The 12,106-nt window shown below is 45.2% G+C and overlaps 1 protein-coding gene across 1 annotated transcript in view; it reads right to left on the bottom strand.

Moving 5' to 3' along the window:
* LOC126456536 (odorant receptor 43a-like) overlaps window positions 1–12,106 on the bottom strand; it is a 177,533-nt gene that overhangs the window by 76,397 nt on the left and 89,030 nt on the right. Inside the window, exon 3 of the mRNA XM_050092319.1 lies at window positions 4,756–4,896. Within this exon, the coding sequence (XP_049948276.1) occupies window positions 4,756–4,896 (141 nt within the window). The remainder of the gene's footprint in view (window positions 1–4,755; window positions 4,897–12,106) is intronic.

Raw genomic sequence — 12,106 nt, 5'->3', positions numbered from 1 at the left:
GATCCTCCTTGGTACACAAAATGGGTTAGAACACTGTTGCAGAAACAACAACGAAACAAACATGCCAAATTTAAACAGACGGAAAATGTCCAAGATCGGCGATCTTTTACAGAAGCTCGAAATTTAGCGCGGACTTCTATGCGAGATGCCTATAACAGTTTTCACAACAAAACTTTGTCTCGAAACCTGGCAGAAAATCCAAAGAGATTCTGGCTGTATGTGAAGTATGTTGGCAGCAAGAAACAATCAGTGCCTTGTTCCATTGAGTTTCGGGTGTGCAGCCGCAATAAATCTCCTTCTTCTTCTAATATTTCGGCTGTGTAACGTTCAGCCATCTTCAGAGTGAGCCGCAAGACTGCCGCTCCAGTTTTTTTTTTTTTTTCTTTATTGAATTTAAATTATCCCCGAAGGGGGCGGGCTGGCAGCAGCTTAATATTGCGCTCTTCAGCCTACAGACTTTGTTAGAAAGATGAAGAGAATAAATAATAAAAACAGGCGATAAAATCGGAGACTTAAAGAGTAACATGACGAAAAGAAATCGTGGAACTTAAAACAAAGAACAGAAGGATGATGATGCTAATAAAATACATACGAAGCAGACAGGTAAAACAATAGACAGACAATTAAAAACCACGGCGACAGTCTGGTTTCTGTTCGCAAAAGACATAAAATTCACACCTAGCGACAGCATGGTTTCTGTTCGCAACACGAGAAAGACGAACAACACTGAACAGTCGCTGGAACACTGCACTAAAAAGTTGGCAAATGTGACATACCACAGCCGAGAGCAGGTGGGGGGAAACTGGACAGATGATGGGAAAATAAAAAAGGGGGAAAGGGGAGTAAAAGCGAAGGGGGGGGGGGGGGAGCCGGGAAAGGAGCTGATGGAGGATGAGGACCCATAAGAGGGGTGGGGGGCGCTGGGCAGACGCGACAGGGAGTGGGGTAGGCAGAGGAGGGGAATACAAAAGGACTCGGTGGGGGGGAGAAGGGAGGTAGGGAGAGGTTTAGTGGGGAGAAAACAGCACGGAAGGGGGGAAGAGGGAGCCCAGGGAAAGGACAGAGTAAAGGAGGGGCAGTGAGGATGAGAGTTGATAGGAGGGATAAATGGAGGGAGAGAGGGCATCATCCGGGAGGGGGAGTTGATGGAAGCCACCTTGGGAAAGGAGATGTAGGGTGTAGAGATGGAGGGTAGGGGGGACACAACGGTGAAGACGTGGCAGGGGGCGGGGATGAGAGAGGAGAGGAGCAACCAGGGGGTGTGGGGGTTCAAGACGGCGGGAGGTGTAGAGGATGCAGATATGTTCGAGGAATAGGAGCAGATGGGGGAAAGGAATGAGATCATAGAGGATCCGCGTGGGGGACGGGAGGCGTATACGGAAGGCGAGACGGAGTGCACGATGCTCAAGGATCTGGAGGGACTTATAGAATTTGGGGGGGGGGGCACATATCCAGGCAGGACTGGCATAACAGGGGATGGGACGGATTAAGGATTTGTAGGTGTGGAGGATGGTAGAGGGGTGCAACCCCCATGTCCAGCCAGAGAGGAGTTTGAGGAGTCGGAGGCGGTGCCACTCCAGTGCTCGCTTCGTCCCTTTATGCTGTTTTACCACGCGACTGCGCATGCAGCCACAGATGCAAATGCGCCAGAGACGTTGGGCGGCAGAGACGTGCATAATGCGCGAGTTGTATCTATGACTCCGCAGTTGATCTGTGTTGGCATATCGATATATCATTGTGAGCTGCACTCTGACGACGTCTTTGCGAGTTTATTACAGCAAGTGCCGTATTTATCAAGATTGAAACCACTATCTCCGTTAATTAAATTCGTCGTCAAACGAATTTCAATTGCCTCCTTCACTATCGAGTCCCAAAAGGATGATGTAGTTGCTAAAATTTCGACGTTGTCATACAACATACTGTGACCATTATCAATACAGTGCTCTGTCACTGGCGACTTGTCAGGTTGTGAAAGTCGTGTGTACCTCCGGTGTTCTGTACATCTTTCTTGGGCAGTACGAGTTGTTTGTCCGATGTAAGAAAGGCCACATTCACATGGAATTTTGTAAACTCCAGATTTTCGGAGCAGCAAATCATCTTTGACGGAGCCCACGAGTGCAGCTGTCTTGGGTGGAGGACGAAAAATTACTTTTACTTTGTGTCTGCCGAGAATGCGTCCTATTTTTGATGAGAGGCTACCAACATATGGCAGGAAGGCTATCGATTTAAAGGTTTCTTCATCTTCTTCTGTTTTCTTTGTGGCCTCTTTCAGTTTCATTTTGAGTGCCCTCTGTACTTGTTGTGGAGAGTACCCATTGTCTTCAAACACTCTTTGTAAGTGGGAAAGTTCATCTTGCAGACTGCGCTCGTCAGAAATAATATGCGCTCTGTGGGTCAAATTTCGGAGAACACTCATTGTCTGGGCAGGATGGTGGCAGCTATCTGCACGTAAATACAGATCGGTGTGCGTCGGCTTCCTATAAACTTCATGTCCCAAAGTGCCATCCTCTCTGCGCCGAATCAAAACATCCAACAATGGAAGGTATCCCTCCTTTTCAATTTCCATTGTGAACTTTATTAGATCGTGGAGGGAGTTCAGATGTCTTAAGAAGTCTTGCAAGTTGTCTTCACCATGGGGCCAAACTACAAAGGTGTCATCAACATACCTCGAGAATATCGTGGGTTTCAAGTATGCAGATTCAAGTGCCTTCTCCTCGAAGTCCTCCATAAATAAAATTGGCCACCAGAGGGGATAAGGGACTACCCATGGCGACTCCGTCCGTCTGTTCAAAAAATTCGTTGTTAAATAAGAAATATTTGGAGGTCAGAACATGTTTAAATAAAGCTGAAATCTCGTTGTCAAAATTTCTTTCAATAAGTTAGAGAGATTCTGGAAGGGGAACCTTTGTAAATAAAGCCACCCCATCAAAACTAACTAATATATCAGACGGGTTCATCTTCAATGATTTCAGTTTACTAATGAAGTCAGCCGAGTTTCTTATGTGGTGAGTACATTTTCCCACAAGAGGCCTCTACAATGATGCCAGATGTTTGGCAACGTCATAGGTCGGAGAGCCTATGTTACTCACTATGGGGCGTAAAGGGACATCTTTCTTGTGGACCTTTGGTAGTCCATATAGTCTAGGAGGCACCGGACCACTTTGTTTCAATCGCCGAACAACTTCTGGTGGAAAGGGAGAATCATTCAGAAGTGAAACAGTTTTCTTGGCCACTCGATTAGTGGGATCCTCCGAATGCGAAAATATTTTGTTGACACCGACCTACCGCGCTGCCGCTACGGTCGCAGATTCGAATCCTGCCTCGGGCATGGATGTGTGTGATGTCCTTAGGTTAGTTATGTTTAAGTAGTTCTAAGTTCTAGGGGACTGATGACCTTAGAAGTTAAGTCCCATAATGCTCAGAGCCATTTGACACCGACCTACATACTCAGAAACGATCACGACGATAAAATAACGGAAATCAGAGCTCGTACGGATAGGTGTTCGTTCTTTCCGCACGCTATACGAGACTGGACTAATAGAGGTCCGGCCGGGGTGGCCGAGCGGTTCTAGGCGCTACAGTCTGGAACCGCGCGACCGCTACGGTCGCAGGTTCGAATCCTGCCGCGGGCATGGATGTGTGTGATGTCCTTAGGTTAGTTTAAGTAGTTCTAAGTTCTAGGGGACTGATGACCTCAGCAGTTTAAGTCCCATAGTGCTCAGAGCCATTTGAACCAACTAATAGAGAATTGTGAAGGTGGTTCGGTGAACCGTCTGCCAGGCACTTAAATGTGATTTGCAGAATATCCATGTAGATGTAGTTGAGAAAGGGGTTTTGCTCGAGTGAAGAAAACTCCCTTCAATGAAAGATCTATTATGGTATGAGATATTGATATACGGCCAAAGAAGAAGTTCTTGAAAGTGTACGCAGAAGTATATGGAAGTGAAATGTGGACTATAGGAAATACAAAGAAGTAAAAAATGGAAGTATTTGAAATCCAATCTTATCGGATAGTGTTGGAAATCAAGTGAACAGATAAAGAAAAAAACGGAGAAGCTTTAAAAGTAGTAGGTGAGGAGAAAAGTCAATGCAGGACATCTCACTTGAAAGAGGAGCTTAATACTGGGGCATTTGCTATGGAATCGGGAAATAACTAAATTGGCGAAGGACGAAACGCTTGAAAGGAAACTTAGTAGGGGCACGCGAATGAGCAAAACTGATTATAGGGATAAAAATATTTGCACAAGACAGAAAAAATATGGAAGACAGCATGAAACCAGTGAAAAGACCGACCACCGAAAGCAGTAATGGCGGCGTCCTGTCGAGACACTGAGGCACAGCCGGAGTAGGGAGGCCGGCAGGTGGACTCACATGGTGCGTGTTGTAGAGCCTGGTGGACTCACATGGTGCGTGTTGTAGAGCCTGGTGGACTCACATGGTGCGTGTTGTAGAGCCTGGTGGACTCACATGGTGCGTGTTGTAGAGCCTGGTGGACTCACATGGTGCGTGTTGTAGAGCCTGGTGGACTCACATGGTGCGTGTTGTAGAGCCTGGTGGACTCACATGGTGCGTGTTGTAGAGCCTGGTGGACTCACATGGTGCGTGTTGTAGAGCCTGGTGGACTCACATGGTGCGTGTTGTAGAGCCTGGTGGACTCACATGGTGCGTGTTGTAGAGCCTGGTGGACTCACATGGTGCGTGTTGTAGAGCCTGGTGGACTCACATGGTGCGTGTTGTAGAGCCTGGTGGACTCACATGGTGCGTGTTGTAGAGCCTGGTGGCGACCGTGCGGCAGCGCTCCCGCGCCCCCGCGTTGTCCACGAACAGCGTCTGGGTCTGCTGCAGCTGCACCAGCAGCCGGTCGAAGCGCCTCTTGTCCAGCGCGAACAGCAGCGCCTGCCCACAAAAGTAATCTCAATTCCTCCTACTTATCTTGATGGTACAGCGCCCATGTAGAACAACTATTGATTTCCTTTATTAAGTTGTTGATTTCATTTATTGCCTTACACTCGTACGCAACAGAATTAGGACGCCTTCACACTGCAGCAATGCTGGTGACACCTGTATCTCCTGGATGCAGAACTCTAGTCTCTGAGCGCAGAACATCTGCATACTGTGCTTTGCATCGACCCCAATGCCAAAAACTTTCCATTGATTTGTACGTGAATAAGGATTATTTACTGTTTCAGAATACACATCTTATGTCACGGACTGCAACTTGCCGAAGCAGGTAATTGTCAGATCAGCAGAATATTGAAACAGTTCGTTAGAAGCTACATACATAACCATGCCCTGATCTACGCTGCGAACTGTATAACTCCTTAGTGGTTTTGTTCCTGAAAACGGAAACAAAGTTTAGGGCTCCACAAATACACTGCTCGACAAAAAAAGCGAAATACGGCTGAGCTGGGTCTGTCACGTTATTTCAGCGTTTACGAAATCGGCTCAAGTTTGCCAGGAACTTGGAAGTATGAGCGCAGTTACAAGTATTACATTGTTCTCCCCCTACGCTGGATGCATGCACTCACTCAGTTAGGAAAGATGTGATAACGCCATTGTATCCTCACCAGAGGCAAGCTGGTACACAACTGCTGTAACTGGTCCTTGATATACTGGATAATTGCACTGGGACTCACGTCCAAGCTGTTGAGGACAGATCCAACACATGTTCTATTGAGGACAGATCTGGGCATCTTGCTGACCATGGCAGTATCTCTCCTGAGGCAGGCTGGAACACAACTGCTGTAACTGATCCGTGATACACTGGGTACTTGCACTGGGACTTGACATCCGAGCTAGTCCCACACATGTTCTATTGGCGACAGATCTGGGGACCTTACATGGCACAGGAGTACCTATCCTGAGGCAAGCTGGTACACAACTGTTGTAACTTATCCATGATATACTGGATACTTGCACTGGGACAGTGCTGACGCCTGAGCTCCTGCCGCACATGTTCTATTGGGGACAGACCTGGGTATCTTGCTCGCCATGGGAGTACCTTCCCTGAGCGAAGCTGCTCCAGAACGGGTGTAACTGCTCCTTGATATACTGGATACTTGCAATGGGTAGATTTGATGTCCGCGCTGGCCACACACATGTTCTGTTGGGGACAGATCCAACACACATTCCATTTGGGATAGATCCAACTCATATTCTATTGGGGACAGACCTGGGTATCTTGCTGGCCACAGGTATACCTCAAGAGCACACAGACAGTTCATGGAGAGATGTGCCATGTGTTGACCAGTACTGTCCTGTTGAAAAATGGCATCACAATAACGCCGCATGAGATACACATGAAGATACAGGATGTCTGCGAGGTATCTTTGTGCCTTCAAAGTTCCCTCAATCACTGCCAGCCATGACATGTTGTCATACCCGCTGGCTTCCCAGAAAATACCACCGCTGTGCCTCTCGAGATTCGCCAACGACAGTCATCTGGGGTGGCATAGAACCACGATTCACCACTGGACACAGCAATCCATGCTTCCCGGTCTCGTACCGTTCCGAACACAACCGTTCTGATTGCGATCTTAACTACAGCCTACGCATGAGACAGTAATCCCTAGTCCAGCTGTTGCTAGTCTGTAAACAGTAGTGCGGGACGATACAGAGTGTTGCAGTGTTGCAGAATGTTTCAATACTTGTTCTCGGATGACAGACTCAAATGTGAAGTGTTTACCACATGCTTGGTGAGCAGTTCAGTGGCCCTTGTGTGGTCAAACAGCATTTACCGAAATGTTGGCGACATGTATTCATGCCCTCACAGTCCTATGCAATCCGTATCGAACCACTGTCACATCCAAATGCCGCACAAATCTGTATATTGCACAAATCGAGCATCCAGCCAAATGGAGACTCACAATGAGGTCCGTTTCAAACTCCGGCAGGTGCTGACAATGCTGTTCCACGTCAGTCACCAGCATCTCAGTATCCTTCTCAGTGGTCACTCAACACCTGGTGCTGTTTACGCCTCTTATGTACCCTACCAGGGCTGATAACTAAATATAAACGCTAAAGCAATCGGTCGTTCTAAACGTCACAGAGAAAAATGGTTCAAATGGCTCTGAGCACTATGCGACTTAACTTCTGAGGTCATCAGTCGCCTAGAACTTAGAACTAATTAAACCTAACTAACCTAAGGACATCACACACATCCATGCCCGAGGCAGGATTCGAACCTGCGACCGTAGCAGTCCCGCGGTTCCGGACTGCGCGCCTAGAACCACTAGACCACCGCGGCCGGCGTCACAGAGAACTGCAGCTCTAATCATTTACATAGTCGCCGATAGCTTGTATATATACGAAGTGACATTGACATCCGACCTGTCTTTTTGGTTCCTCATTTTTTTTTTTTTTTTTTTTTTTGCCTTCCTTCAGATAATGCATTTCACTTGCGTCGTGTCTTTACTGTCAGTATGCTGTACGAAGCTGACAAGTGTTATCACTATGATTCCCAAAATCTGTTATTTTGTACATGCAACTGTGTTGGCAAAATACAGTATATGTAGCATCCATAAGTGCAGATAAGTTTCGTGAAAACTCTATATTGAAGCCCTGTTGAAGGTAACATACTGTTGCATTCTATGTATTGGCTACCACGTGGTAACCAATCGATCTATATACAGAATACTACTCATGTCAAAATGAGAAACATTCAGGCAAATGCGAAATTATTCCAAAATCAATAACGTAAAATTTCTCCAAACATTCTAAGCCTGAAAACACAATTATTATTAACTGGCATCATAAATGCTAGCTGGAAATGCATTGCTTTTGATGCCATGAATGTAAAAGTGTATTTCGTCTTAGGCTGTTAAAGTTTGCTGTTTGCTACAGGTTCTCGAATTTAATTTATCTAGAACCTTGTAACATATGCTGTAATTGTTGGGGGAGAAATTCACTGCCTCTGGCCATAAATCGAACTTTATCAACGAATAATTTTAATATAGGCAAAAGAACTTAATATTTTCTATTTAAATTTAGGCCAAGTACTTTATACACTGAACCGCCAAAGAAACTAGCATAGGCATGCGTAATCAGATACAGTGGTTTGTAAACAGGCAGAATAAGGAGCTGCTTTTGGCAACGGCTATATAAGACAACAAGTGTCTGGCGCAGTTGTTAGATCGGTTACTGGTGCTACAATGGCTTATTATCAACATTTAGCCGCGTGGAGTGGCCGCGTAGTTTAAGACGCCATGTCACGGATTGCGCGGCCCTTCCCGCCGGAGGTTCGAGTCCCCCTAAGGCATGGCTGTGTGTGTTATTCTCAGCATAACTTAGTTTAAATATTGTGTAAGTTTAGGGACCCATGACCTCAGCAGTTTGGTCCCTTAGGAATTAACACACGTTTGAACCTTTTTTTTTGTCCAGATTTAAGTGATTTTGAACGTGGTGCTATAGCCGGCTGTGAGGTAGAAATTAAGTAGGGTTTTTCCCCTACGACCATTTCACGAGTATACCGTGAATATCAGGAATCCGGCAAAGCGTCAAATCTCCGATATCGCTGCGGCAGGAAAAACAGAGAAGCTACCATATCACCAGTGCAGACTAGGCAGGGAAACAGGTCATCGCAGTGAACAGGTACGAAAGCCACGAAAGTTCGTTGCACTGAGAAAAATAAAAATTAGTAAGATCCCGCTATACATGTAGGTACTCGTTATGCATCAGAGAAAGGGAGCAATCGATTACAGAGAGCTTCAACAGTCAGAGCATTATCTGACTAGCACGTGGGCAGAAGGAAGTAATCACATACAAAATCACGACAAGATGTGAAATCAGCACTCACAAAAACAGACAAAATGGAGCAACGAATATAGGTACTCATTCTGTGAAGAAAATTTGGCACAATTCAATGGTGAGTTTGAGCAGGCACCTCAAAATTATCTAGTGACACGTAGTAGAACATTGACTAACGCACGAAGTACGACACTGACTATTTGGCCACAAAAACCACATCTTAATGAAAAATCACCCTCATTCCAGACTAATATCGAAGGTGTGAACACCCATAAAAACCTTGAAAGCAAAACACATCGATCGCATCACAGAATCCAACGAAAACGTGGCTGAAACAAAGACCCAATTACGAAGTCCGCTACCAAATCTGGAAATTTAGAACGCCATAACCGCGCCAAGTGCAAATAGACCCCTTTCATTTATCTAAAACATTTAGAATGAAACAACCTGATAAAATATGTAACTAAGCATGGTTCCCTTGTTTCTTACCACCACACGTGATAGCCAAACGATCTATTGGCAAAATTCTTCTCATGTTAAAATCAGAAACACTAAAGCACATCCGTAATTATTCTCAAAATGTGTGACATATATTTCCTCTTAACATTCTCAGCTTAAACCTCGCTATAAAACAAAATTAAAGTATACGAAACTCATTTCAGTACCTGTATCCACATCTCAGAGTGTCTACGAGGGACACAACTTGACTTTACCAACTGCTCGTACGAGAGTGTGTGACGTTCCGACTGTCTAAACTTCGCCCACTCTGGAAGCCAGAGAGCGAGGAGCTCTAAGGCACAGACCATCCCTTCTGTAACCTCTCTTACAAAATCACCTGCCCAACCACACTAAGTTGGCCAGACTGCTCTTGCAGACTACAAAAGTCCCCTCACCCACGAGAAAATACATCCATCTCACACACTCAAATAAGATATATGGAATTTAAGCACAAACTTGTGGAATGGATCTGAGGTGTCCCTTTTAAATTATATATAGGTGGCAATCCACATATTAATATCAGTTTATATTTAATATCTACGTCATTTGTTCATATGTAAGTAGTAGAACAAAGTTCGTATGGCCCCTCTCTCCATTGTTGACAAAATTTATTCAAGATGGTGGAGACAAGATGGCAGCGATAGATATGGCAACATCGCAATGATGTCATGGTGGGAAGTTCAAATTTTGGCGAGAAAATAGGTCAATTGGGCTACCTCCACTAACCTATACCACTGCCTCCCCCCTCCCCTCCCCCCCAGAAAATGGTAGGAAATTCTAATTCCAGCAGGACATTGCATCACACTGCGGCTACCTCCACTAATCTAAGAAAATGGCGGGAAAATAACTCACTTGGGCTAACTCCACTAACCTAGGAGTTGGCAGGAAAAGGGCTCATCCTGTGCTGGATCGGATGGACATAAGTCTTTATTTTCAGTCTTTATTTAAACAATTACAGGCAGTGTGTTCATCAAGAGGTCTGGAGCCCAACTGACCTAGTACACAGTACCGCCACTAAAGGGCGCCATCGTCCCTCATGTGACATATTCCAAGATGGCGGCCTGAGGTGCACAATGGTGGGAAAAGGACTCAACCTGCACTAGGCTGCTAGAGAGAGGAAGGAGTGTACTTTATTTATTTTGGAACAATTTATTTAGGGATGAATTTCGTGTAGTTTATTTATTACACAGATACAAAACACTCGCCGTGAGATGCTTGAGGTCGCAGTAAATAGTCTACAGACCTGCAAACTGCTCATAAATAATGCAGTACACTGATGTGCAGAGACGTAAACAACTTGTAAATGACAGAAATAATGCAGCACGCAGCATACGGACGTGCAAAATACTTTTAGATCACCAAAATAATGTATGTGATGTGCAAAATACTTGTAGATCACCAAAATAATGTATATGTAATGCTATGCAAACACGCTCACATAGCTTAAACACCCGAAAAAAATGCAGAGCACAAACATTCATTGCACATAAAGAACGCAATGTTACAGTGAACTGTTCCAACACGGGCATGCACTTTGCAGAGCCTGCCATGTGCAAGCCAGCGCTGGAGCAGGAGCTATTGGTATCACGCCGTTGTGAATGGAAAGTGAAAGTCATGTCTATTTTCGGGTATAGAGTTAAGAGTTCTTCAAGTGTTATACTGATGTCACATGTCTATGTAAATGAGTGCCAAGTCACCTTCTGGACCGCACGCATGTGTTCACCATTGCTGGCACGATTCCTCTCTCTACCTGCGGTCCAGCGATGACCTAATTGCTGAGTGACTCATCCTTGCAGACGCTGCAGAAATCTGTTCCATTGCTTCGCAGAATAGCCCAGGGTGCACTGTTCCTAGTGATCCTAATGGGACACTCGAGATGCTCAGGCCACATATGTGATTACCCAGCCACCACACGTATCTGCCGGACCAGTGCAGGCGTAATTTGCAAGCAAGAGATGTCTGCACAGCTACTCACCTGTGCAGGTGTAGTAAAACGTTTTGCTGATGTCTCATGTCTATGTAAATAACAACCAAGCCCCCCTCTGGACGTGAAATAGAAATCTTCTGCAATGCTTTCAGAAACTGTTAACGAAAATAGTCCAAAATAACACTGAATCCATTCTTCCAGATGCTCCTAGTGGCAGAGCTTGTCCATCACATATTAGTCCCTAACGGAAATCGTAAACTGTCCCAGAATTAGTTAATGGTCGCTTTTCTAGGAGTTTTCGTGATATCTCAGCTTGTCTGCATGGAAATTCTTGCCTTAACAGAAACTGTTTATGGAAATAGCCGAATGTATTTGTCCTGATGGTCCTAACTTGGCACCCCATCCATCATGTGTTACCCTTCCTGGAAATCGTTAAGTCCTGCTTTCAACAAACATCTCAGAAACGGTAAACGTTCTCACTGCTATGTATAGGCTCCTATGTCTCAGCACAAAGGATGTCTTGTGAATGAATGGAGCAATGGAGCACTATGATTGGCTCTTATTGAATTTACCCCCCCCCCCTCCCGAACTACCGATGCTGCCAATGTGGAAGCAGTGTCCACTGTTTTTTTTTCTTCCTACAGATGAGACTTTCAGTGGCAAAGAAACTATTTTGTACAGATCACCATATTGCACCGACAATTAAACCCTGCAAAGTGGCCTACAGATCATAAAATACAGAAAGATTCTTACTCAATTACACTTCTCTCCACTGAGGGCTGGAGTTTGAATATTAGAGAGTGAAACGGATCTTCAACACGGCAGTATATCACTGTGTATTGTGTCGATGTAATAAACATACAATTTGTATCCTGAACGATACAAAATTGCCCTTTTCAAATCATTTGTATAGCTACCAACCGCCAGACACTTGTT

The sequence above is a fragment of the Schistocerca serialis genome, chromosome 1 (genome assembly GCF_023864345.2).
Source record: "Schistocerca serialis cubense isolate TAMUIC-IGC-003099 chromosome 1, iqSchSeri2.2, whole genome shotgun sequence".
In the NCBI taxonomy this organism is placed as follows: domain Eukaryota; kingdom Metazoa; phylum Arthropoda; class Insecta; order Orthoptera; family Acrididae; genus Schistocerca; species Schistocerca serialis.
Note: the sequence above shows the minus strand (reverse complement) of the source record. Positions and strands in the feature narration are given on the sequence as shown.